Source organism: Emydura macquarii, unplaced genomic scaffold (assembly GCF_026122565.2).
Source record: "Emydura macquarii macquarii isolate MOO-44397 ecotype Brisbane River unplaced genomic scaffold, CSIRO-AGI_Emac_v2 contig_1551, whole genome shotgun sequence".
In the NCBI taxonomy this organism is placed as follows: Eukaryota; Metazoa; Chordata; order Testudines; family Chelidae; genus Emydura; species Emydura macquarii.
Window position 1 is genome coordinate 11,446,471 of NW_027131688.1, and position 25,688 is coordinate 11,472,158.

Consider the following 25,688-nt stretch of genomic DNA (forward strand, 5'->3'; position numbering starts at 1 on the left):
TCTCTCCTCTTCACTGAAACACTCTGACCCCAAAATCAGGAGAGCTGGAGTTACCCCTAACAGCAGAGGCAGGATTTCTGTTTATTGCACATGGCTCACTGAAGCTTGTCTGTAGTTTAATGCTAGTGCCTTGGCTGCTTTCAGACTTTGTCAGTCCCATCACATTTCACAGACAGACTGGTGCAGTGAGAATACTGGAGTGGGGTAGGGGGGAATAAAAATTAGAACCTGCAGGTTTATTAAATTTCAAACACATTCTGTGCAAGTTCCCAATCCCTGCTTATAGCACACGCCTTCCAAAATGCTTGGGTTGTTCTGTTTACCAAGCCCGTACCTTCTTAAAGAAACACACTCCAAATTTTACAGAGCACTCACTTATTACAGGTCATATGCAATCTCCCTACAACAGCAGGATCAGCTGCATCCATCCAGATGATGGATATCATGCACCTTATATGCTGGATGCTCTGCCCAGAATCCAGGGAAGCAAATTTACAGTTGGGCTTTGTAGCATAGGGAGCTCTAGATCAAATACATCTTGCATCAGTCAAATGGTGCTTGCAAGTACCTCACATGATTAATCTCAGTGAAAAGGGGGACGCTGCTCGTATTGCACTGCCTCATTTTGAAACAGAAGGAAGCCACGGGCCCATCTCCAGGAACTGTCAGTAGCAACTGGGGATTCTATTCTCTTCACAAGTTTCTAAGAGTAGACGACCATTAGCAGAACTTATTCCATCCCAGACCTACCCAATGTCCATTAAATCCATAGGAGTCTCTCATTAGCTTCAGCAGGGTTTGAGTCTGGCTTTAAAAGATTAACCATGAATCTCCCAACCCTATAACAAATCTGAGAGCTGGGTTCTTGGATTCTCCTTGATCACAAATGGCCTCTCTTCTTTCCCCAGGCCAGTGTAAGTTAGGCAGGCTCACACTGACTTTGTAATGTGTTTTTTTCCCCCCCTGTAATGCACCTGAAAAGTTGGGTATTTGTGTTGTGACTGTGTGTTAGGGAGACAGTGTTACTCAGTAAACACAGCACTGGAGTGAAGATCTCGGTTCTATTCCTGGCTCTGGTGTTAGCCTGCTGAGTGATCTTGGGCAAGTCACTTCACTGCTCCATGCTTCAGTTTCCCCACCAGTAAAACAGGGATAATGATGCTGACCATGTAGATCCATGGATGAAAGGCTCTATATAGAACTGGGTATTAGTTCTAGCCTTTTGATAATTATTCAGCCTTTATATTTATAGAAAGACAGTACTTTGCAAACACTGGAAAATGCTAATGTGTTGTTTTCATAACTGCAGTAATTAGAACTGGAGCTGTTCATTAGCATTGAAATGACAAATAATGAACCAGAACTGAGTATATACAATTAAACTAAAACCATCAATTCATCATCCCTAGCAGGACTTCATACTTCACACTACTTACTGTGAACTGGTGCTCATTATTTAATAATATTTAGAACTTCCATTATTTTTCAGCAATGTAGAAACATTAATGGGCCTCACATTATTCCTGCAAGGTAGGTAATCAACGTTATATCCCCACGTTATAGATTAGGAAATTGAGACAGGTTTAGAAAGTTGAAGATGGGATTTTCAAATGTTTTCAGCACTGGCCTAACTCTGCTGGCCTAACTAAATCTGGGTTGCTGACTTCAACGGGAACAGAGGTAAGCCAATGCTGAGTGCTTTTGCAAGCCTCGCCCAGAGTTCCTGCCGTACAGTCCCAAGATTAATCTTCCAGTCCATGCTCCCATTTATTGAATGAACAAGCTTTTTAATACAAGCTGAGCCATTTCGCCATGAGTGCTCCAAACCAGTAGTTATTTCGGTGTTTATGGTCTAGATAATTAATAACAAACAAAACTAAATGATTCCACTGAGACTGTAGCAAGCAGAAAAGAAAGTAAACTTGACAACTGAAAACTTCTTTACAAATGTCTAAAGTGCAGTTGCTCCTTTGGTAAGCAGAAGTGAAGGAGCCCCAGATACGCTCAGTGTGATATGAATAGAAGGTTGGTCCATTTTCAGCTTGTACTGGTGGAAATGTCGTCTCAAACACTTGCATTGACATGACAATCTCTATGGGAGATTCAGAGAAGTAGAGGATTAATTTAACTGGCCATCTGGTGCAGCATCAAAAGGTACAAAGCTTCAGAGTACAAAGGTGATTGGGGTTTTGATCGGTTTTACTACAGCATAGGGCCAAATTCAGTCTGGGGTAGGCAGGTGTGACTCTACCGCCATCAGTGGAGCTACACCACAGCTATGTGCTGGATGTACATTCACACCTGCCCAGAGCCAGTATAAGGCCTAGACGTGACTTGGAGTCTCCCAAACAAGGGTCAATTTCATCCTCCCTGCCCTGCAAATACCAAGTCCTGACAGGGTGAACTCAGAATGAAGTGTGGGCCTAAACGCAGACTTCCTGGGCCTTTGTGGCTTTAATTTAGATTGTTAATAACAGTTTTTGTAGGGTGACCTTTTCTGTGGCCATACGTGAACGACATCTATCTGTCGCAGTAACACCTGTGTGACCCTATGGATAAACAGATAGGGTCTCAAACTCACTGAAGTTCAGCACAATAAACGCCATAAGATTCTCACTCTCTCTATCCACCGTGTGTGTGTGTCACTCCTGTGCTGGCATTCCAGCAGTTAATTTATACGGGGATTGTATTCATCATCTACGTTTTATTTTTATTTCACAAAAGGCACAGAAGGTGCTGCTCCCACTCAAATGAGACAACTAGATTAATGGCTGCGTGATTTCAATCAAATGGCTGTTGCAGATGCCCCAGAGCATTAGCGACATCTCACGCCAGATTGTGCTAATGCATATATTAATGGGGTTCCCTAAGCACCAAAAGGCAGGGAGGGAGGAATGAAGCTCCGGGAAATGCTCAGAGGAAAAGTCATTCAGTTTGTGACCCAACATGCTAGCAATGCAGCTTCGACCTAGAGCATTCTTGTGGAGAATGCAGCTAACAGCATTATTTCTGGTCTGGATTAATGACAAACCAATAGTGGTTACAATCCTGATCTGCTTGATTTATAGCTTTAAGTACTGTGTTATTAAGAGAGGCATTTTTAAGAACAACTACATCTGTTATTGAATGTGCCAACTTCTCTTCCTTCTCCATTACTACACAAGCAAATTCTGCAAAGGGAGACTCTGAACAAGAGAGAGGATTTTTTTGCATCATTTATACATGGGCTGCCACCCCTTCAGGATTGTTCTGGAGTCTCCAGAAATTAAAGATTAATCTTTTCAATTAAAGATTGTCATGTGATGAAACCTCCAGGTATACATCCAACCAAAATTAGCAACCCTCATTTACACGTTTGTTTGAAAGATGCAATCAAATAATTTCTTCAACCTCCGAAGACCCTGAAGGGGTCTCAAAACAAAAAGCCATGATCCAGCCCTGCCGTTTAACTCTTCAAGTACCAGTCCTGCAGCTGTTCAAGATGCCAGAAAAAACTTTTGCACTGTTGTTCAGAACTGCAATTTCTCTGTGTGGAAATGGATGAATTTGTTGGGGGTGAGGGTGGGGAGGAGCTGTAAATAAAGATTAAATGAATCTTTAAAAATGTACTTAGGCTGAAAGGGCATTATAGTGCAAGGGCCATTCTCAAACTGGGATAGCCATTAGATGCTGCTCTGGTATAGTGCTTTAGAATAGGAGGGTATCTGAATGGCTTCCTGACTTCACAGCTGTCTGTGCAAAACAGCAACAAACTGACTAATCTGGAGAAACATTACCCAACTATATTAACAAGCTCAGCTTTAATGCCTCAACCATCTTCAGATTAACAACATCTTTACTGCAGTGATCAGCATAGGCAGCACCTGCACCCCTCGGCAGTGCTTAGTTATCTTAGCGCTAAGCTGTTGCCTTGTTTGGCTGCTGTGTTGTATTTGATCAGGAGTCTGGCAGAAGTTTTAGTCCTGCCTGTCTGCACTGTAATTGTCAATTGCAGTGTCCCAATAGATCCTTGGATTTCTGTAAGCAAGTATTACACAATTGTTTGTTAAGTGCTGACAGCACGTTTGGTACACCTCAAAAAGCACCCGAGCCAGTGCCCATTGAAGGAACAGAAAGATTCTCCCTGACTCCAGTGAGAAGTGGCTGAGTTTAACATGAAAACATACAGTCAGACAGATTCACTGGCTAGCCCAGAGCAAGGAATATTTGGCAGGATTTTCTAGGTTTACATTATTAACTATCGTTATTGGCTCACTTCTTGCAGGCGTCACAGAAGAAACAAATCTTTAAGGGGGACTTGAATGCACCAAGGTGATATCCAAAAGAAACACCACAACTTTAAAGGTTTGCAGGTTTTAGCACCAAATGAAGATTGGGCTGAAAAACTGAATAAAATGAGGAAGTGAAATTCTTTGGGCATTTCCCATTTTAAAAGGCCAGTGATGACCGTCTGGTTGAGAACTGGCTGGGGTATAACACAAAATAATCACCACTGCATGGAAAGGAGCTGGGCCGGCAGCAGAACCAAGAATTCGGAAGGTCTCGTTTACCATCAACATTCAGAAGCAAGACAGAGCAATCAGTTCAAAACTCCACTCTACCCACCCTGCTCCAGAGTCTAAAACTGTGGCAACTGAGAGTCAGCCCAGCGCTATACAGAGCCCTGACTGGATTTTTAAAATGCCCTGCCAGTCCTGGCACATCTGCATTCACCGGTACCAGGGTGCAATAACATGGAAGTGAATCTGGCCTCCCATCTGGAAGGCCTACAGGATGTGATGTTACCATCAAGAGACGGAGAAATAACAAAGGTCAAGACAGACAAGATGCAACAACAGAGAGTGCTATGAAATATTTAAACACCTATTCTGGTATTTTATAGCCCTCTGAGTGCAGATAAATCTGAAAGTTCTGCACAAAGCAAGCAGGCAAGAGGCCTGTGTAGAGATACTTAATCAGGCTGCAAACAGGGCAGGCTGGTGATGTTACTGCAGGATTTTGTGAGCGCTTTAATAAAATCAGCAAATGAGCTGTAATCTCGCAGTCAATTTTAACAGCCTTCTAAATAGGGAAGTGGTTTCCAATAGTATGTTCCAATAGTAAATAAATGAGTTTAGGACTCGGAAATTTCTCTCCCGTTTCAAGAGAATCACGGGTCCTGATTCAGGAAAGCACTTAGTTATGAACTTAACTCCAGGAATATGCTTAAATCACACTGACCTCAGCTAGGACACAGCACATCCCTAAAACGAAGCACCTACTTAAATGCTGTCCTGAAAAGAGCTGCTTTCCTGAACGGGATGCTGAGAGATGGTGTCTAGTGGATTAAGTCTCTAGAAACGCCATGTGCACACTACCTGGAACTGCATCACCGTTGACAAAAATCCATATGCCTGAAAGAGTTTCGTTTTCACTTTATGACAGCAGTCACCGTCTCTACACCGGGCACTCTTTAGGGAAAGGTTCTCTCAATTTTTCATAACCTGGACCACATCCTGATAGAGAGATTGTCCCATTGACCACTTCCTGCTCTTAAACTGGATCACCTAACATCCTAGTGGTAGCCACGGTGATTGCTTACATGGAACAGTGACATTAGGAAAGTATTTTTTTGCTTTCTTAATGTGATGTAGCAGCTGAAAACAAGAAAGTCAGCACCATGTTAACTGTCCAAGGAGCTGGCTGGTCACAAGTACTCCGGGTACCAGTTTAGGAACCTGTACACTAGGAAATAACAACTGGAATGGGTTAATGACTGTCAACCACCAATTCCTCCCATCTAGCCATTAACTCCCAGGGAATGATCTGTACTCCCATTATTCTTATTTAATTGTGTAGTTATGGTACCTTTCACCATGTTCAGTACCCTGATGGTTATATAAGCAATTAGATCTGTGATGCTGCGTGTCATGGTCTGGCTAGCTTTTTTTGGCAGGTTGACGGATGCGTTAACAGGGCTGTCCGGTTAATCTACCCAGTCTACAACAATCATGGTAACTGAGATGTTGAGAAAATATATTTCCAGTTTGTGGTCACATCAATGGCTTAAATAGAACAAAGGTTTAGTATAATCAAAGCTCACTAATATGTCTATGCAAAACCATTTATTCGGTCAAACATATAGGGCTAGACCCAGTCACGTATGAATTTTCAGATGACTAATCCAGGCAATTTTGGGAATCCACAAATAAAGCAGCAGCCGCCTTCTGAATGTCCATGAACAGTGAATAATAAGGTCCTGCAGCTAACAGCAGGGCAAACTCCAAACATGCATTAGTCAGTGAAAATATTTGCATATTACTTTTTAAATTATTTAACCAGCTTTAGAGGACAGCAAATTAAGACTTTAGTGGGACCAGGCAGGCCATAAAGACAGCATAGATTAGCACCCAAGAAGGCATATCTACATATATGGCCACCTCTCTGCCACAGGTAATTCAACAGTAGCAAAAACAGCATCAAGGCCTATACACTGTAAGTAGCAGTGTCTAGTCGGAGGTCTAGATGGTGCTGTGTAAAGAGGTTCAATATGTGAATTCCGTGTCTTCTGACCATGCCTCATGGGGCTGGTGGCATGAGCCAGTGCTGAAAGAAAAGATCTTTGCAGCAACAGCAGGAAACAGTCCCATGTCAGAGCTAAATTCCTGCTGTACCTCTTGGCTTCTGTTGCATCTTTGGTCTCTACAGAACATTAAAATGTGTGGAAACCACAAGGACACAGCTGGGCTCCACATAACTGTATTTACTAACTATATACAAGCATATAATCCTAGCTCCATAGACACACTGCTGTTCTGACAGAGTTTTGGTGACTTCTCCCAAACTGATGTTAAAGAGATATTACACAATTCCTATACACTACAGCTTCCTCATGCTGTTGCTATTTAAAAGCATTTGAGACTTTCACAGAAAGATTGTGTAGTTTAATCCTGTCAGCGCTGAGCTCAGACCCAAGCTACCTACCGCACAGTTGCTGCTAGCAAGTTTCTTTCTAGCACAGTTTCCATGACTAGCCTGTACAGCAATTATTATTTTTCTCTGCGAGCTAGGAGTCCATTGACATAAGGACTTCGGGGGGGTGTTATTTATTAACTATATTACAGTAATACCTAGAGACCCCACCTCAGCTTGTGTCCTTGTGTGCTAGATTCTGAATAACAAGGAGATAGTCTCTGCCCCAAGGAATCTAAACAGACAAGGCACACACAGTAAGCATCATTATCCTTATTTTCCAGATGGGGAACCATGGCAGAGAGAGATTAAGTGACTTGTCCAAGGTCAGACAAGAAATAAGTGGCAGAGCCAGGAACTGAGACCATTTCGTACAAGTCCCAAGCTAGTGCTTCCTCTCATAAGGGAGTAGTCATCGTGAACAGTCTAACCCCCTACTCTTCCTCAACAGAGCACAGAGTCCCTGAGTTACTGTCCAAACTCTCCTCCTTTGTGCAAGTCTGACTCCCTTGGTAACACTCACACCACAACATAAACCTCAGTCTCCCGGAGTTTGACTGTCCCTAGGGATTTCCTCTACAACCTGCTCTGGCCCATAGCCACACACCATTACCTTCAGATTCTGGCTTAAACTAATGAGATCTGCCTGCCAACGTGAGTCAGTAGTAATAGTTATCCTAACAGTTAATGCTAGTTTTGAGCCCCTGAGCTTAGGGTGGGGCTCAACACTATACAGGGCTTGCCAGCTAGTGACAGCCCAGTTTGATGTAAACTTGCTACTTCCTGTCTATGGGATAGGGTAGGTTATAGCACAGTCTCGCCAGCACAGTACTCAGAAAAGCCTGTCTACGCTGATTCTGGAAACCATGCTAGAAATCCATGAGAGATTCCTTCGTGTGATTCCTGGGACCCTGCTGCACAGCACAGTAGCTAAGTTATGTATTCCTCTAATACACAGCAGTGTATAGTCAAGGGGATTCTCTCCCTGGCTGCGTTACCTAATATAGAAGGTGCCACTGACACACCGCAAAACAAATTTCACAAGTAGTTTCCCTCAGTCGGACTTAAAAGCCAGACAAGTGGATCAGGATGCCCTTTTGTTCAGGATTTCCATCAGCTGAAGAAGTTATGGCTACAGTGAATGAGAGATAACGGATGAAATACCATTATCCCCATTTAACAGAGAGAGAAACAGAGGCAAGGAGAAGTAACATGACTTGACCAAGGTCACACAGCAAGTCAGTGGCAGAGCCAGGAATAGAACTGACTCAGTACAGTACCTTTTCCGATGGACCACATTGTCTTATGTATAATGAATCATTTCGGAGACACGGTCTGGAGCATACAGAGAACATGATTTTTAAATCACTCCTGTGTGTGACTTGGGGCACGTCATGTAACCCCTCTGTAAAAATGGGCATAATAGTACTGCCCTACCTCACAGGAATATTATGAGAATAAATACATTAAAGATTGTGAATTGCTTTGAGATCTACTGATGAAAAGCACTGTATAAGAGCTAGCTAGGTATTATCATCAGTGCCAAAAGCCCCTTCATATTACATATACATGCAATAAGTGTTCTCACGGGGTCACAGGATAATAGTCATCAGTATATTTTAACTGGATACTGTACTAGATGCCTGTAAGCAGATTCAAAATGTACCTACTACTTTTATCCTTGCCCTTTAAAACTCACTGGTCCTTATACTGTTATCAGTGTTTGTTTTCAGAGCCCACATATTAGGGACCGATTATCAGCCAAAGATGGAACTGGTTAACATTGTTACTTATTAATTCTTCTGATTGCACATTAATACCTTTACTCATTTCCTGCTGAAGATGAGCCAGATATGTGAATCCAAGTTCCGTTCTTAAAGAGGTGGGTATTGCAGTTGCAGTTTTTCTGGCCTATGTCTAAAACCTTCCCTAACAATTCTAGCTAACAGCAGCGACACCTACTGCTGAGAACAAAAAGGGATTATCTGTAGTTCTCCAGTAACTGAATTCAGTCGGCCTCCTGGAAATGTTTCCACGTTTTATGCCAATCTGGGGTTCAATTCTTAGCTGGGGTAAACTGATGCAGTTCCAAATGGAGCTATTTCATTTTACACCAGCTGAGTATCTGGCCTCACAATTGCATGTTCCTTCTCCATTCAGATGTAAAGCCTCTTCTTTTTAGTAAAACAAAGTTACTGTATAGAAAAGGGATGTTATCTAGTAAGAAAGCCATCACTGACACAATTAGAACTGGACTGTGCTGTGGGAAACTTATCAACTCAAAACTTGGACCAACACTGCAAAACGTTGATGAGACTTTCAGCAAATCTAAGTTAAGTTTCACATGAGCCTGGGCTGGTTTGTCATTTCAGGTGAAAATTTGGTGGTTTTGCACAGTTGGGACACCAAATCTAGCCAAACTAGCCTGTTCTGACTGGGTTTTGCTTTGAGTTTGTTTGAACCCAAAATTCAAAGCCAAACCTGAGGGGCATGAAGCAAAGTATGACGCGGGGTGAAACATATATGTTGCACAGCTCTAATCCTGATGGGTGGGGTTTAAAACAGAGACACACTTCAAGACCCCAGGCCAGATTCTCAATGACTTCATCAACTGAAGTTAAGCCAATTTATGCTAGCTAACGATCAGGCTCTACCTGTTCAATTAACACAGTTTCATACACCACACCAAAAAAATTTCTGAAGCTGCCCCTGGGCAGAAGCAGAAGCGAACAAGGCTCCCTGACCTTCCCCCGACCTCTGACCTCCCATGTGCACTTACACAGGAGTAGCTGTCTTGGGCTAATGGGGAAAATATTCCACTATAAGATAACATGAGATCATTCCAATACTACTGCAGCAGTCAGGAACTCTATTTCTAGCCTGTGAAACTAGTGCAATATAGGATACAGAACAGCATCCCACAAGTTACGCATAGTTGGCTTGGCAGTAGATAATTCTTCTGGTGCATCAAAAGTGGAGCTACCAGGCAGACTTCTGAAAGGCAGACAAATGTATCAGCTACACATTAAACCTAGAAGTGTCTCCTATATCAATAGAAACATAGAAGATTAGGGCTGGAAGGGACCTCAGGAGGTCATCTAGTCCAGCCACCTGCTCAAAGCAGGATCAACCCAACTAAATCATCCCAGCCAGGGCTTTGTCAAGCCACACCTTAAAAACCTCTAAGGATGGAGATTCCACCACCTCCCTAGGTAACCCATTCCAATGCTTCACCACACTCCTAGTGAAAAAGCTTTTCCTAATAGCCAATCTAGACCTCCCCCACTGCCACTTGAGACCATTGCTCCTAGTTCTGTCACCTACTACCACTGAGAACAGCCTAGCTTCATCCTCCCTGGAACCCTCTTTCAGGTAGTTAAAGGCTGCTATCAAATCCCCCCTCATTCTTCTCTTCTGCAGACTAAACAAGCCTAGTTCCTCAGCCTCTCCTAATAAGTCATGTGCTCCAGCCCCCTAATCCGTTTTGTTGCCCTCTGCTGGACCCTTTCCAATTTGTCAACATCTTTTCTTTAGTGGGAGGCCCAAAACTGGACACAATGCTCCTCAGTGCCAAATAGAGGGGAATAATAACTTCCCTCGTCTGCTGGCAATGCTCCTACTAATGCAGCCCAATATGTCATTAGCCTTGTTGGCAATAAGGGCACACTGTTGACTCATATCCAGCTTTACTGTCCACTGTAATCCCCCAGGTCCTTTTCTGCAGAACTGCTGCCTAGCCCGTCGGTCCCCAGTCTGTAGCAGTGCATGGGATTCTTCAATCCTAAGTGCAGAACTCTGCACTTGTCCTTGTTGAACTTCATCAGATTTCCTTTGGCCCAATCTTCAAATTTGTCTAAATCACTCTGTATCCTATCCCGGCCCTCCAGGGTATCTATCACTCCCCCCAGCTTAGTGTCACCTGCAAACTTGCTGAGGATGCAATTCACCCCATCCTCCAGATCATTAATGAAGATGTTGAACAAAACTGGCCCCAGCACCAACCCTGGGGCACTACGATTGTTACTAGCTGCCAACTAGACATCAAGCCGTTGATCACTACCCATTGAGCCCAATGATCTAGCCAGCTTTCTATCCATCTTATAGTCCATTCATCCAACCAACCCACACTTCTTTAACTTGCTGATAAGAATGCTGTGGGAGATCATATCAAAAGCTTTGCTAAAGTCAAGGTATATCACATCCACTGCTTTCCCCACATCCACAGAGCCATCATCTCATCATAGAAGGCAAACAGGTTGGTCAGACATGACTTGCCTTTGGTGAATCCACGCTGACTGTTCCTGATCACCTTCCTCTCTTCCAAATGCCTTAAAATGGATTCCTTGAGGACCTGCTCCATGATTTTTCTGGGGACTGAGGTGAGGCTGACCGGTCTGTAGTTACCCGGATCCTCCTCCTTCCCTTTTTTAAAGATGGGCACTATATTTGCCTTTTTCCAACCATCTGGGACCTCCCCCATCCATCATGAGTTTTCAAAGATGATGGCCAATGGCTCTGCAATCACATCAGCCAACTATCTCAGCACCCTCAGATGCATTGCATCCGGCCCCATGGACTTGTGAATAACCAGCCTTTATAATAGTCCTGAGCCTGATCTTTTAGCACTGAGGGCTACTCACCCCCTCCCCATTCCGTACTGTCCAGGGCAGTAGTCTGAGAGCTGACCTTGTCTGTGAAGACAGAGGCAAAAAAAAAAAAAAAAAAGCATTGAGTACTTCAGCTTTTTCCATATCCTCTGTCACTAAGTTGCCTCCTCCATTCCGTAAGGGGCCCACACTTTCCCTGACCTTCTTCTTGTCACTAACATACCTGTAGAAACCTTTCTTGTTACGCTTCACGTCCCTTGCTTGCTGCAACTCCAATTGTGATTTCGCCTTCCTGATTTCACCTCTGCATGTTAGAGCAGTATTTTTATATCCCTCCCTAGTCATCTGACCAAGCTTCCACTTCTTGTAAGCTTCCTTTTTGTGTTTAAGCTCATCGAAGACTTCTTTGTTAAGCCAAGCTGGTCGCCTGCCATATTTGCTATTCTTTCTGCACATAGGGATGGTTTGTTCCTGCACACTATTAACACTTAATAAACCCAAGAATCCTCACTCAATAGCACTCATACAAACACACTCCAGTTAAAGGTTTGCTCCATTGAGGCAGTTTGCTTTGTCTCATACAACACCAGATGTTCGCTCCCTCCCATTGCAGCACAGTAGCTATAAGATAGTGAATTTAACTTGCTCTCAACTGCAGAAAAGAAGAGTACGTGGGGAAAAGATGTTTTCCTACTAGGAAATTCATTGGAAATCCCAAGCTATTCATACTATCACTTGCCTGAAGTTTATAGGCAGTTACAAGAGACGGATTGAACAAATGGGCTGGGCACCATACTCTGAAGGGAACACGTGCTCAGCAACGCAATCTCTGGAGCTAGGCCAGAATATTTCCAATGGAGGGTCCAAATTTTGGGCCATCCCATCCACCACATAATATGGCAATACAGAGTTCCGCTGTCCCCTGCGTCTAAGTTCCAGCTGGGAAAAAGGAGGGTTGGGTAGGTGAATCTGAGCTGCCTAGCCCTGGAGATAAGAACAGCTAAAGGACTACCCTAAATCTACACTGGACATAAGAACAGACCAATAGTCCATCTACCCCAGTATTCTGCTTTCTGGCAGTGGCCAATGCCAAGAGCTTCAGTGGGAATGATTAGAACAGGTATAGAACTGGATTTAGGTCACTGTCGGATATGCAGAGCAGAGCTCCTCTCTGTCCTCACTCTCCAACCCCACCCCGGCATAACCCCCCTGCCAAATGTACGGAAAGCAGCTGGGGCAGGAGCCAGCTCCTCTGGCTTGAGTTTAGGGAAACTTAGGGAAATTTCCATTGATTCTCCATGTACTTCACCTGATCAGTGGATAAATTATTTCTCTTTCAAGGACTGTTTATCTCCTTTCAATAGGAGTGAATTACTGATTATATATTACCTCAAACTATATTATCTCATTGATTATGCAGTGTCAGCTCTGGCTAATATTTGGATGAGTCACCTCCATGTAAAACCTAGGTCCAAGCAAGTGGTGTTGGTGGTTCAGTAGCTTTGGTCAGGAATTCCTGGCTCAGTTCATTAGACCGCATGGGCCTCTGAGCATTTTTGAAAAAAGAAAGTGAAGAATCTCATATCCAATTGAAACAGCTTGAAGGAGTCCCAATGTAATCATATAACTGGAATTTAGCCAGGGAACTGCAGCTAAGCTAACCGCAGGATAGCATTGTTAGCGCCAGCATTTGCAAAAAGTCGTGTTTTTCTTAATGACGGCAAGACAGTGAGTCCTCCCTTTTACATCTCCAAAGTTATTTTATTAATTGTTATTGCATGAAATGACACCACATCCAACAGCAGAGTGCTGCTTAGCATTATAACAGAGCTCCGGTCCAGTACTGAATCAGAAGGAAAAGTACAAGAGGCAATGTGTCCTGGATGTTAGAGATTGGGAGACGCATGTTATGTCTACACAATCACAGGGTATGAGTGTAGCTCATGGAGACATGCCCAAGGTAACTTTTAACCTAGCTAGCATGGCTACCAGAGCAGTGAACCTGCAGCAGTACGTGTTTCAGTTCAGTCTATCTGCCTGAGTAATTACCCAGGTTTCCAGGGGGGCTTGTACAGCCCATGCTGAAGTCCAGGCTGCTGAGGCTTCACTGCTCTGGTAACCATGCTAGCCAGATTAAAGCTAGCTCAGGTATGTCTAGATGAGCTCCAATCATACCCTGTGATTGCAGTGTAGACTTACATTAGGCCAGCGGTTCCCAAACTCTACCACATTGCGTACCACCAACATAAAACACCACCACCACCTGTAGTATCACCACCTTTAGGGGTGGGAGGAAAGAGTGGGGCTGGGAGGGGGAGCAACCGCCATGCTTCTTGGGGGGCTGGGCCGGCACTGAAGCAGCTCCTAGCCAGCCCCCCAGCAGCAGGTGGATGCGTACCATTGGGAGGTGGCCTGCGTACCACCGGTGGGATGCGTATCACAGTTTGGGAACCACTGCGTTAGGCTCAAGAGATCTGAGTTCCATTCCTTCCGGTTTGCTCTGTGATTTGGGAAAGTTGCTTAAATGCTCACTGTCTATAAAACGGAGAATCAAGGTCATGTTCTAACTGGAGGTAACTTTGCCGTGAAGACAACCCCAAGGACCATATTACCTCACATTTCAGAAGACAATACCCACATGAAGGAGGCAATAAGGACAGGATCTCTTAGCTACTCCAATAAAGTAAAACGAAAGGACCATGAGCTCCAGGACCTGTGATTGTGTTAAAATTCTAAAAAAGCTTTCTCAAGACATATGTTTACCTACCAAGAAAGGGAAAGATAAACTGTGTGGACACTTCAGCTAGAAAGTTATATTCCAGATGAAGGAGAGAAAAAGCAAAACAAACAGAATTATTGAGTTATAGAATTGGTAGAGTTGTGGGTCTCACTTGAGATTAATAAAGCTTCAAGTACAGATGGCACTGCCAATAAATTAAAAGAAATAATGCTTTCCTCAAACCCTTTATTATTTTCCTAGGTTTGTATGAGGCTATGATTAGAGTTCTTCAAAAACAAAGGAAAAGAAAAAAGAAGAGACCCGGGGCAATATTCACCCTATTGATCCCTCTCACTGATGAATGCTGATTCCAATATTTTTGTGAACATTTGCTTGAGGGTTGAAGAAATTATTTTATTATTGGTAACCCAAACAACCATACTAATTTCCAATAGATGTTCCTGTCTAGCCCTCAGAGAGCATAGGATTTGTATGTTTACGAAAAGGGAGTCCTTCCAGCAGAACTTCAATCTCCACAGATCCTAGATGCTTTTATTTGGACATACGGTATTGCAGGAGGCAGGTTATGTTTATAGTTTTAGTCAATTCTGACTCTTATTCTCTGAGCTGGATACCATTCCTTTACATTCTCAGCAGGTGGGAATCTTTTAAAACAAAGTTTTCTCAATAAAGCACATCATCTGTGCATGGTGCTACAAACGATCTCTCTTTCTCCATTTTTAACAATCTCTGTGCTACCAGAATCAACACTTTAACTCAAAAGATTAGTATCCGAAGTGAATTCCCCCTTACATAAGAAGCCAACTCAAGGCAGATGCACACTTACATCCTACTTTTCTGGAGGGTTTACATGGAATGCAAATGGTACACAGGCAGGCCTTCCACACAGGGGTGTATTTCATCCCTGAGAATAAACGCTGTCCTCTGATGTGACAGCTCTACTCTTGCATCTATACTGAAGGCCACTCAGACTAAGGATCAAAGCAAAATCCAGGAGGCAGGAAGATCTTGGCTTCTAAATTTGGATGAACCACTGAATAACCAGGACCTGGGGAAAGTTACTAGACCTTCTGGAAACTCCAATGAGACCAGCTGTAGAATCAGGATGTCTAAATATTAAATGTTACATCTAAGTGAAGCTGAGTTTTCTGGGGTGAATAAATTATAGGACAGAGGAAGGAGATAAGAATATTGTAATCTGCCTGTACTATAGACACACAAGAAAAGGTCTTTAAATTGCAGATTAAAAAAACTGAAGAAACACCATTATCATCAATATTTCAGCAGTCCCTATGAAAAGAACAGAGAGTTTACAGTGTAAGTACAATCCAAGAGACAGCAGGTGGATATAGATAGAGGAGCAACACATGGAAACTGTCTCAAAAGATGCAGACAGGCAGGGTAAGAGCAGGGCCAAGGCCCTAGCCTCTCGACACTAGTCAGCAGGTATACTTTGCCCAGGTCATGGTCTGGCAGCGGCTGATTACGCTCCCAGAGACACTGCACCAAAGCAGACCATTTGTCCAGTTTCAAAACGCACAATCCCACTTTATTCTGGTTTGTCCCTATCCAGTACTGCTGTAAAACCAGATGTGGTTTTGTCTAGTATCATGCAAAGAGAACGCCACTTTAAAAAGCACACTGTTCTGCCCACACCAGCATGACCTCACATGTCAGTGGGGGGGGGCAGGGCATGGTGGCAGGCTCTTCAACATGGCATTTTGGGGATGTGCTAGTGGCCGCTTTACATGTACCTGCCTCAGGCACATCCCTGGGACAGCTGCTGCTACTCCACACCCCCGACCGCCAGCAGGGAGATGGAGACCGACCCAGCTCAAATAATGCATTAAGTACGTTTGAATGGGTATTTGGGTAAATGAAATTGTTTAAAAAGCAGGAAGCTTCAAATCAGGATCAGATGAGACAACTTCACTGAACCTCTAAAACATCAAAAAAAAAATGTTTGGGTACTCTCATGCCTGAGCACACTCCCCTTTACACCCTTCCCTACCCCCACCCACACAAAAGGGCTCTTATTTGCTCAGACAAGAGCCATCTAAACCCCCTCTGAGGTTTTTGTACCTCTCCCATTTATCCCTGAGTACCTGGTGTCAGAAACTGTGATGGGGAGGGACAGGCCTAGAATCAGGAGTCCAGAATGGTGTTAGAACAAGAGCAAGGCTGGAGCAGGACTAGGAACAGGACCAGAGCAGACTAAGTCTCATACAGTTTATTATCACTACCAGGAAGGGATGAGGTCTAAGCCATGATGCAACATTGCACAGATTAAGCTGTTAGTATGGCTCCTGGGAGACTTATATACATGCCTTGAGTGACACAAGATCAGCTCCTAACATGTGGATTGGCTGGAGCCTAGCACAGAATGACTCATCAATGCATGTAGCTTAATCAGGGTCTTGTTGAAAGATTGACTCATTACTTCACACCTGGAGAGAGACTGCAAAGGTCTATATCAAACTGATCAAGGGGTGAGAGGAAGATAAAGAGGGGGAAGCAAACAGGTGGCTCCATTGATTTGCCTGGCTTTCATAGAATCATAGAATATTAGAGTTGGAAGGGACCTCAGGAGGTCATCTAGTCCAACCCCCTGCTCAAAGCAGGACTAACCTCAGCTATATCATCCCAGCCAGGGCTTTGTCAAGCCTCAGCTTAAAAACCTCTAAAGATGGAGATTCCACCACCTCTCTAGGTAACCCATTCCAGTGCTTCACCACCCTCCTAGTGAAAAACGTTTTCCTAATGTCCAACCTAGACCTCCCGCCCTGCAACTTGAGACCATTGCTCCTTGTTCTGTCATCTGCCACCACCGAGAACAGCCTAGCCCCATCCTCCCTGGAACCCCCTTTCAGGTAGTTAAAGGCCGCTATCAAATCCCCCCTCATTCTTCTCTTTTGCAGACTAAACAAGCCCAGTTCCCTCAGCCTCTCCTCATGAGTCTTGTGCTCCAGCTCCCTAATCATTTTTGTTGGCCTCCGCTGGACTCTCTCCAACTTCTCCACATCCTTTTTGTAGTGGGGGGCCCAAAACTGGATACAATACTCCAAATGCGGCCTCACCAATGCCAAATAGAGGGGAATCACTTCCCGCAATCTGCTGGCAATGCTCCTACTAATGCAGCCCAATATGCTATTAGCCTTCTTGGCAACCAGGATACACTGCTGACTCACATCCAGCTTCTTATCCACTGTTACCCCCAGGTCCTTTTCTGCAGAACTGCTGCCTAGCTCGTCGGTCCCCAGTCTGTAGCTGTGCATGGGATTCTTCTGTCCTAAGTGCAGGACTCTGCATTTGTCCTTGTTGAACCTCATCAGATTTCTTTTGGCCCAATCCTCAATTACTAGAAGGCAGATAAGATTGTTAACGCTGAGATGTATTTAGAGGTGGATTCTGCTTCAACAAGACAAGCCATATTAAATGTTTGTCTTCTTTCAGGATCTAAGACTTCCACCTAGACATAACTTGAACAATCTCTGGAAAACAGACCAAGAAAAAAAAATGTTCCAAATGTACATTTTTCATTTGGTAAGAGGAACATAACCGTTGATATTAACAGACATTAAGTGCTTTATTAGTGCTCTGGAAAGAGGGAAGAGGAGTTGGCGAGGAGCTGTATAGATTATTTGGAGAAAATAAATCTGTATTTCAGGGATCATTCATCCTAGTTTAGTCACCCTTAAACACAAACTTACGCTACATGGTAAATGATACATTAGCAGAACTCATGTAAACATACATATGCTCATTAACACATGACAGAACTCATGTAAATGATTACAAGTTTGACATGCATGTCAGGAAGGATTAGCCTGTTGGCCACAAGACTGCTGGCCCTTCATGCTAATTCTGGCTCCTGCCACTCAGTCATGTGTTGAATCAGTCATGCAGGAATACTTTATATTGGGACTTTAGTTCCATCTCTGCTTCTGGATTGTCACCTTCCTGAATGCAGAAGTGCCAGTGAGAGCCCCTGCCATGCACTAATCATCACTACTTATTTCAAGGTGCAATAAAAAAAAATCTATTTTGCATTACAAAGATGAAGGATGGTTGAGTGATTAGAGCACAGGCGGTAGTCTAGCATGTGGGAGACTTAGATTCAAGTCCCTGCTCTGCCACATTCTTCCTGCGTGACCTTGGGCAAGTCACCTAACTTCAGTTCTCCATCTGTACAATGGGGATAATAGCACTTCCCTACCTGAGAGGTGAGAATAAATACACTAAAGATAACTGAGAGACCATGGAAAGGGTGGCCATCTAGATAACAAAGAAATTATTTTGGGGCAGCATTTAAAGAATGTACATCCATGTCCTGAGTACCAGGATGAGACTTCATAATGCTGGCTGGTTTTGCCCATATAAGCACTAGTTCTGTATGCTCAGAAAAGAATTTCAGATTTCACATATGCAACACATTCTGCAATTCTGCTGTGTGTTCATAAGCCAAGGTGACACATGCCACATAAAGCAGGTTGCACAACTCCTTCCTGCAGATCAGAAATATAACTGCCATTATATCCATTTTCTGCAGCAATTCAGTCACAAATATGTCATGCCTGAAAGGTTCCCGTGCTCAGGAAATTACACATCTAGCTAAGGGATGTTTATGGCTCCCATAATCATAGTACCTGAGCACACAGTTATGTAAAACAAAGACACACTAAGTACTTCTGGACCTACCTGCTCAAAATTATGCCCATAACTGTCTATATAAAGTACTTTATGCTAATCTGAACTCACAAGTCAAACAAGATGGGATTTCTTATTATTCAGGGCCTTATTTATTGTATGGCCTGTTCCAAAGTCCTTGGGAGTTGAAGAAAAAATATGCATTGACTCGAATGGGCTTTGAATCAAGTCGTACAGTAAATGCAAGAAAAATGTAAAGTAACATGTACAAACCTATATTTACATTTCTTGCTTAGGAACTACTTGCATGAGTTAAAGACACTTAGTCTCCTCTTCAAAAACAAACAGCCAGCCAGTCAGATGGAACACATTCTATAATAGTCTTTAATTACCACCTTCGCTTACTTTCCACATCCTTAACTTCAACTCAGCTTCACATTTGCAGAAAATAATTAGAATGGTCCTCACTCCATCTTACGCAAACACCTTCATGGGTGTATGAAAACTAATAATGGATACTATATGGGTATGACGCTGTGGGAGTGGGTGACCAAGGTGACTGGTTATGGGCTACAATATGCTGTGAATCAACTATTCTCACCCTGCAGGTCCAATTGAGTTCTCAGAACCTGCTGTTCTTCTCTTCAGGAGTCTGTGACCTGTGGCGTGCATTGATCTCTCAGCTGTCTTAAAACCAAAGTACTGGTTCTTTTAACAGTAGGAACAAAGCATTTAAAGAAACAGGACTTAAAACAACAAGCCATTTTCACGTGTTTCTCTTACCTTGCCATCCCCTGATGGTAACCTAGAAAGGCCTTACTCCTCCAGACTTACTTCCCAGTGGGATATTGGGGGTTTCAGCACAGCTCCCCCACAATAAATACCCATCCCCTCCCTTGAGAGAATGTTCCTTTTTAAATCTGCCATGGCTCTTCCAATCTTTTGTGTTCTTGAGCCTTTTCCTCTCTCTGAACAACTCTCGTGTATTTGCTGAGAAGTGGTTTATCGTGGGCCCCTTTCAACTTCTCCCCCCTCAAAAAAATATTAAAGATAAAGAGTCAACTTTAACTCCTACAGGTGACTGAGGATCATTGCACTGATCCTGTCCCCCTAGGTCTGATTCTATAGATTAGAACAGCTCCCCATGAATATACAAACCAAAATATATGGACCCAATTAATCACTGTAAATGCAATCATTGCCTGAAAGGAAAAAGCTTTAATTCGCCTCTATCCAGGTCTAAAGACATTGGTCTAGATTCTGCTCCCAGTTTCTCCACAATAAACCTGGAGTAACTCAACTGACTTTAGAGTAGTTATTTCAGATTTATGCCAGCATAGCTAAGAGGGGAATCCATGACAAAAAATGTAATCTCTGCTAAAGAGTCAATTTATCAATTCTCCTACCTTTTACTTTAAGAAAAAAAGTTCTTATTGCAAAAAGGAAGCGGTGGAGTAGCCACATACAAAAATCTATATAATCAAGTAATAGTAAACGTCAGCAATAAACTGAAAGAGAAAATTCTACTAATTACAATCTTCTTATATTGTAAGCTCTTTGAGCCAGAATGGTCTCCTTGTTATGTGTTTGTACAGCAACTAGCACGGTCCGGGCTGGGGTCCCTAAAAATAAATAATAGTACATTCCAAGGTAAGGCTGACCTTTGGTCCATAGATCAGTCCCCTGGGCCCAACCATTGCAGCATGCACAGTATGCAGCGTCACCAGCTGTTTGGCGATCTCTGTTGCACAAGGCAAAACAGGGAGTTTCAATGATAGCTTCAGCCTGTTCTCCAAACTATTGGACACAGCTGTGGTCGTCTGCCTTATTATCGACATGACATGAATCTCCCATTTCCCTTCCTTCTCTTCCAAAGCAGAACGTGTTAGGAATTGAAAGAGGTGAGCAATTCAATTTTAGAACAGTAGTGAGTTTAAATAGGACCCTTTTTTAAACAACTACCCTTACAGCTTACCCTGGCCCTGAACCAGGCTAACCACACGCTTAACTGTAAGCGTGTGAGTAAGCCCATTGGTGGCACTGATCTGGCCAAGCCAGCACAAAGGGATCTGGACCCCAGTGATGGTCCATTCTCTTGTTCTCCCCAGACACCATAAAAATAGTGCAACAACAAATGAAGTTTTCTGAGGTTCACAGTCCGTGTCTTCTAAATTTCCCCCCATTTATTCCTCTTAATCCAGCTCTTTAAAATTAACCAGAAAGGAGTTAATGAATCAAATTATTTACTTGACACATTGTTCCTGTCCAGTTTAATGGGCAAATAAGATCCATGCAACAGATTTTACATGTGAAACATGAAACCGTTTTTCCAAACAAGATTTATTTAACCAGGCGATATTAGATCTGCCCTCAGCAGGGAAAGAGCAGCCTTGCAGCTCAGAACCTTGAAAATGCTCTTTCATTTGCTTCAGAGGAAACAAATCCCTCCAGAGCAAGTTGGAAATGTGGATTTACAGGGGAAAGAACTGCCAAATGCAAGGAATTGAACTCTTGGCAGAGGTGCATGGTATTATCACACAATATATGACAATACACCAGTGTTTCTCAATTGGTGTTCCGCAGGAACACTGTTAGGGTTCCGAGAGCAGCTGTTCTCCGCGCCGCCGAGAGTAGCTGTTCTCCGCGCCGCCGAAAAAGGGAAGATGTCTCGGATTTTCCGGTGGAGGGTATCCAGTGTAAGTGTAATTTAAGTGAGAAATGCTGACCTTTGCTTATTTCGACATTTGAAGACTGCTAAGAGTTTGGGGGGTTCCGCAATTATTTATGGAGTTCAAAAGGGTTCCGTGGCCAAATTTAATTGAGAAACACTGCAATACACAATACATGACACAGGCTGATGACAAAAGGACTCGAGAATTGTTTGAATGGCCCACCAGAATGGCCAGCTGTTTAACGGTCACACACAAGGACGTTCTGTCCAGACCGGATCCAACTCCCATCAAAGCCACTGGAAAGATTCCCACTGATTTTGATGGGAGTTGGTTTAGGCCCCACAATATGCAGAAGACGACTGTGGTACAATTAGTGCTCACCCAAGTTTGGTGAGCTCTCGCTTTCTTAAACCTTCCACTGGCTCACACCAGGTCCTGCTCACCTCAGATGGCTGCCAGCACCCATTTCAATTCCTCACATGTTCCACTTAAGAGCAAAAGGCTAGGAGATGGGAAATTCACGTCGGATCAATAATAAGACAGATGACTAAAGCTGTGTCCAAAGAAGTTTGGAGAACAGGCTGAAGCTGTCACTGATGCTCCCTGTTTTGCCTTGTGCAACGGAGATCGCCAAACAGCCGGTGACTCTGCATACTATGCAAGCTGCAGTGATTAAGCCCAGGAGACTGATCTACAGCATGGCCTTCCTAGGCTGGTGGCTTTCCCAGGTGGGAATACCTGGTCTGGTCATGCAATCCAGGACTAGAGAAAAGCTGGGTGTAGACTGAATGTTACTTCATGTCGGCCTGGCTTTGTAGACTTCACCAGTGCGGCTCACATACAATACTTAATTTGTGTGGGGTCTTGCCAGGGTTCTCAGCTTGGCAGTTTATAGCCTTGGTACCTCCAGGCTTGCCACACCAGTTATGAAAGGTAAACAAAAATTGCTTGAAGCCCAGCACCTCTTTCACTGCAAATTAAGCACTGCTCACATACCATAAACTTATTGCCTCCAAGGCTGACCCACGTACAGGAAATAGATCTCTCTCATGAAAGGCCAGGAAACAGACACTGAAAAGAATGCAGGAGCAGATGAGAGCAGCAGTAGCAAAATGCTTGATTAACCACTACTCTTCCCTGTCCTAGCAGGTCTCACACTGCTGCACCTCTGTTTCAGCAGAGGTCACCCAACTTTCCCTTTGAAGCGGTTTGTAGTGTTTAGGATTAGCTAGCTAGTGTGTCAGCAGAGTAATACATGGCTAGGCTTTGGACACAAAGGGCTAGAACTGGTGCAGTGAGTGGGTTCTCCATTAAATGGGATGTTATTTGATTGGGGACACAAAGCCAGATTCTGATCCTGATTACACAAGTGTCAATCTGGAGTACTTGCATTGACTACAGTAAAATTACTCTGGATTTAGTGAATGAGTTAAGTATACAGGCCACGGGATTTCTGAGTGAAAAATGCAAAACAAGGAATGCTCGCCCTTAAAGAAAGACAAAAGTTGTTCTTACCAAGCCCCTGGTTTTGCTGTTCCCATTCAATGGTGTCTGGAACTTGGTAAGGTACCCCAGCCAGCTGCGCTGCAGAGTTTCCTATGCCAGCTATGGGCTCCTGGGAAGTCTCACCAGGAAGAGTGAAACCTGGCAGCTCAGTGTCACCCTCCATGCTTTCCTCCATTGAGTCTGTATCTCGGTCTTCCTCCTCATCCTCTTCTTCATCCTCCTCTTCATCCTCCTCCTCCTCCTCACCCTCTGGACAAATAGAAACCACGACAAAATCAACAGGGAAAAAGATCCTGCAAAGCTGAAGATTTATATGTCTGTGTCAGACTCCACTAAGTGGGTTTGCTACCAGAATAATGGTTTATTACCTTCATTCAAAAAGATAGATTGATATTTGAACCAGGTTGTATCTGTTCTATAGGGTATGAGACACCAAGGAATTGGTTAATTTGGAAAAGCTATCAGCTTTCTGAAGTTGCTAAGTAACTACGTTCTGTGATCAGGTTCTTCTCAGTGAATGAGATTTATTCTAAGGATATCTTGTGTCAATGATTGAGTATGTTTTCATTTAATATCCTCAGTGTGTGTGTGCGCATGCGTACATGAGCGACCAACCAAGGTGCGCCTGTGCTGACAATTTTCAATTAAAGTGAGAAATGTTTTCCTAGTTTTTAAGTTTTAAAACAGCAACAATTTGCTTCTGTTTATTATTAATATATTTTCACAGAACCCAAACATATGCAGAGTTATTTCCCAGCACAATTAGACACAGTCCCTGATCAAAAGAGTCAGTCAAAAGCCTCGATCTTGCAATGAGATCTGCTAAAGCAGATGCATGTGTCCACAAGGAGCCCCACTGATTTGTGCTGGAACATCAGTTTGCAGAATGGAAGCCCCATTTTAGACATTATGAATAAGTGAGGATCCCGGCAGGTACAAGATGGAGCAAGGAAGAACCAGGGTTACAGCAGTCTCACATGGTTACTCTGTTTAGGCAAGTATACTTCTAGGGGGTTCCATTTTTTAAAATATATTTGAGTCACTATTGCAAAAATAGCAGGCCAGCTCCTCATCTGGTGTAAACTGGTATAGCTCCATCAGCTACATTGATTCACCCCAGCTGAAAATCTGATGCACTGAGTTGTAAGGAAAGCTGTCAAAGAATCAGTAGTATTAAGATAGTGATAAGAGTTGTAACCCCCTTTAACCTCAGGACGGGTTGCTGGAGTGCTGGACATCTGAAAAGGCAATAAGCTGATAAATAAGGATCAGAAATAGTTTTGCAAGCCAGTCTACAAAAACATATTGCTGTAGTTTATCATTTACATAAAGCTCACTTTGATTTGTTAAAAACTGCTCTGCAGATGTAATCAGAGTGAAAGATGCTGTCGCAGTGCATCTGAAGGTGTAGTTCAGTCAGTGGGCCTCAGCCTATGATAAAAACAAACATTCTAGGAAAAATCCTAGTTTGCCATTTGGATACATCTATTAGGTGAGTCATCTGGGTTCAGAGTCATGCCTCACATTTTCTATTGCCTTGGCAGTTAGCTGGAGCAGCTCAGCTTAGGTAAGATAAGGGAAAACATAAGAGTGGAAAACTCAAATATTTATGACATTGAGAGTTGTGCCTTAGCAGTTATTCAACACTGCTCTGCTTTACCCCGCTACAAGATGCAATTAAACTTTAAACAGGTCTGATCCAGGAGTCAACTACTAAACAAGACGGAAGAATTTTTGGAAAGGACGTTGCTTTGTGGGGAGGACATCTGAGTTTTGAATTCGTTGCCTTTTGAGTTCCTCCCTCTACTTTATATTTCAGAGATGAGAATGACATTACAATTTACAAGCCTTCGGCATGCCGTGCTGCATTGGTATCAAAGACTGGTGCATGACAAGTGTTTTTATCATCAGGGATTTGCCTTAAAAGGCTACACTGCCTTTCAGTTCTTCAAATGAAATAATTTCACTTTGAGGAGTTTTATTCAGTTCTGGAATATTATGCAGGTGAGATGCTATTTGGGTTTGGCTGTGACACATGGGTGTATAGTCTCTTTCAATACCTGTAAAGAAAAGATCATTCCTAAGAACAATTACACCATGCAGAGTATTGAATAGAACTTAACGGACACCATCCACCCTTCGATTCTCATTACCTTTGATAAGAGAAAGGCAGGAGTATTTCATTCCCCTGGTGGGTTTGTCCTGCTTTTCCCATCCTTTCAAATCAATTACAAAAACTTTCACTGTTATATTAAATGAGCACACACCAAAACACACAGCCTCTATAAACAGAGCTGGAGCCTATCCCTGGTGGGTCACTAGGAAAATGCTTGCAGGAGAGTTGTAAAATAGGTCTTTTGTTCTCTGCTAGGAGAAACGCTGCCATAAAGGAAGGTAGCAGCTTTGGATTTCTAAGCTTTCATAGCAAAGACAGAAAGAGGGAAAATAAAAACCAGCAGAAAACTGAATGTTAGCAGAGTTCCCCCTAGCTCTGAAGGAGGATTGGGAGAGCTGGGCTGCAGATGAAGAAATACAGGTTGGAACTCAACTGAAAAAGATTAGGGC

The 25,688-nt window shown here is 43.3% G+C and overlaps 1 protein-coding gene across 6 annotated transcripts in view; it reads right to left on the reverse strand.

Annotated features, from left to right (window-relative positions):
• The window catches only part of ARMH4 (armadillo like helical domain containing 4), a 116,023-nt gene that overhangs the window by 52,921 nt on the left and 37,414 nt on the right, over window positions 1-25,688 (reverse strand). For 2 of the 6 annotated variants that reach the window (XM_067554859.1, XM_067554857.1), the window contains exons 5-6: window positions 23,133-23,372; window positions 374-2,092 (exon numbers count right to left, since the gene is read on the reverse strand). In XM_067554859.1, coding sequence (XP_067410960.1) covers window positions 1,788-2,092; window positions 23,133-23,372 — 545 coding nt within the window. In that variant the 3' untranslated portion in view covers window positions 374-1,787. Of the gene's footprint in view, window positions 1-373; window positions 2,093-3,321; window positions 3,573-22,613; window positions 22,689-23,132; window positions 23,373-25,688 lie in introns of those variants that run through there. The other 4 variants (XM_067554861.1, XM_067554862.1, XM_067554860.1 and 1 more) reach the window with 4 other exon arrangements.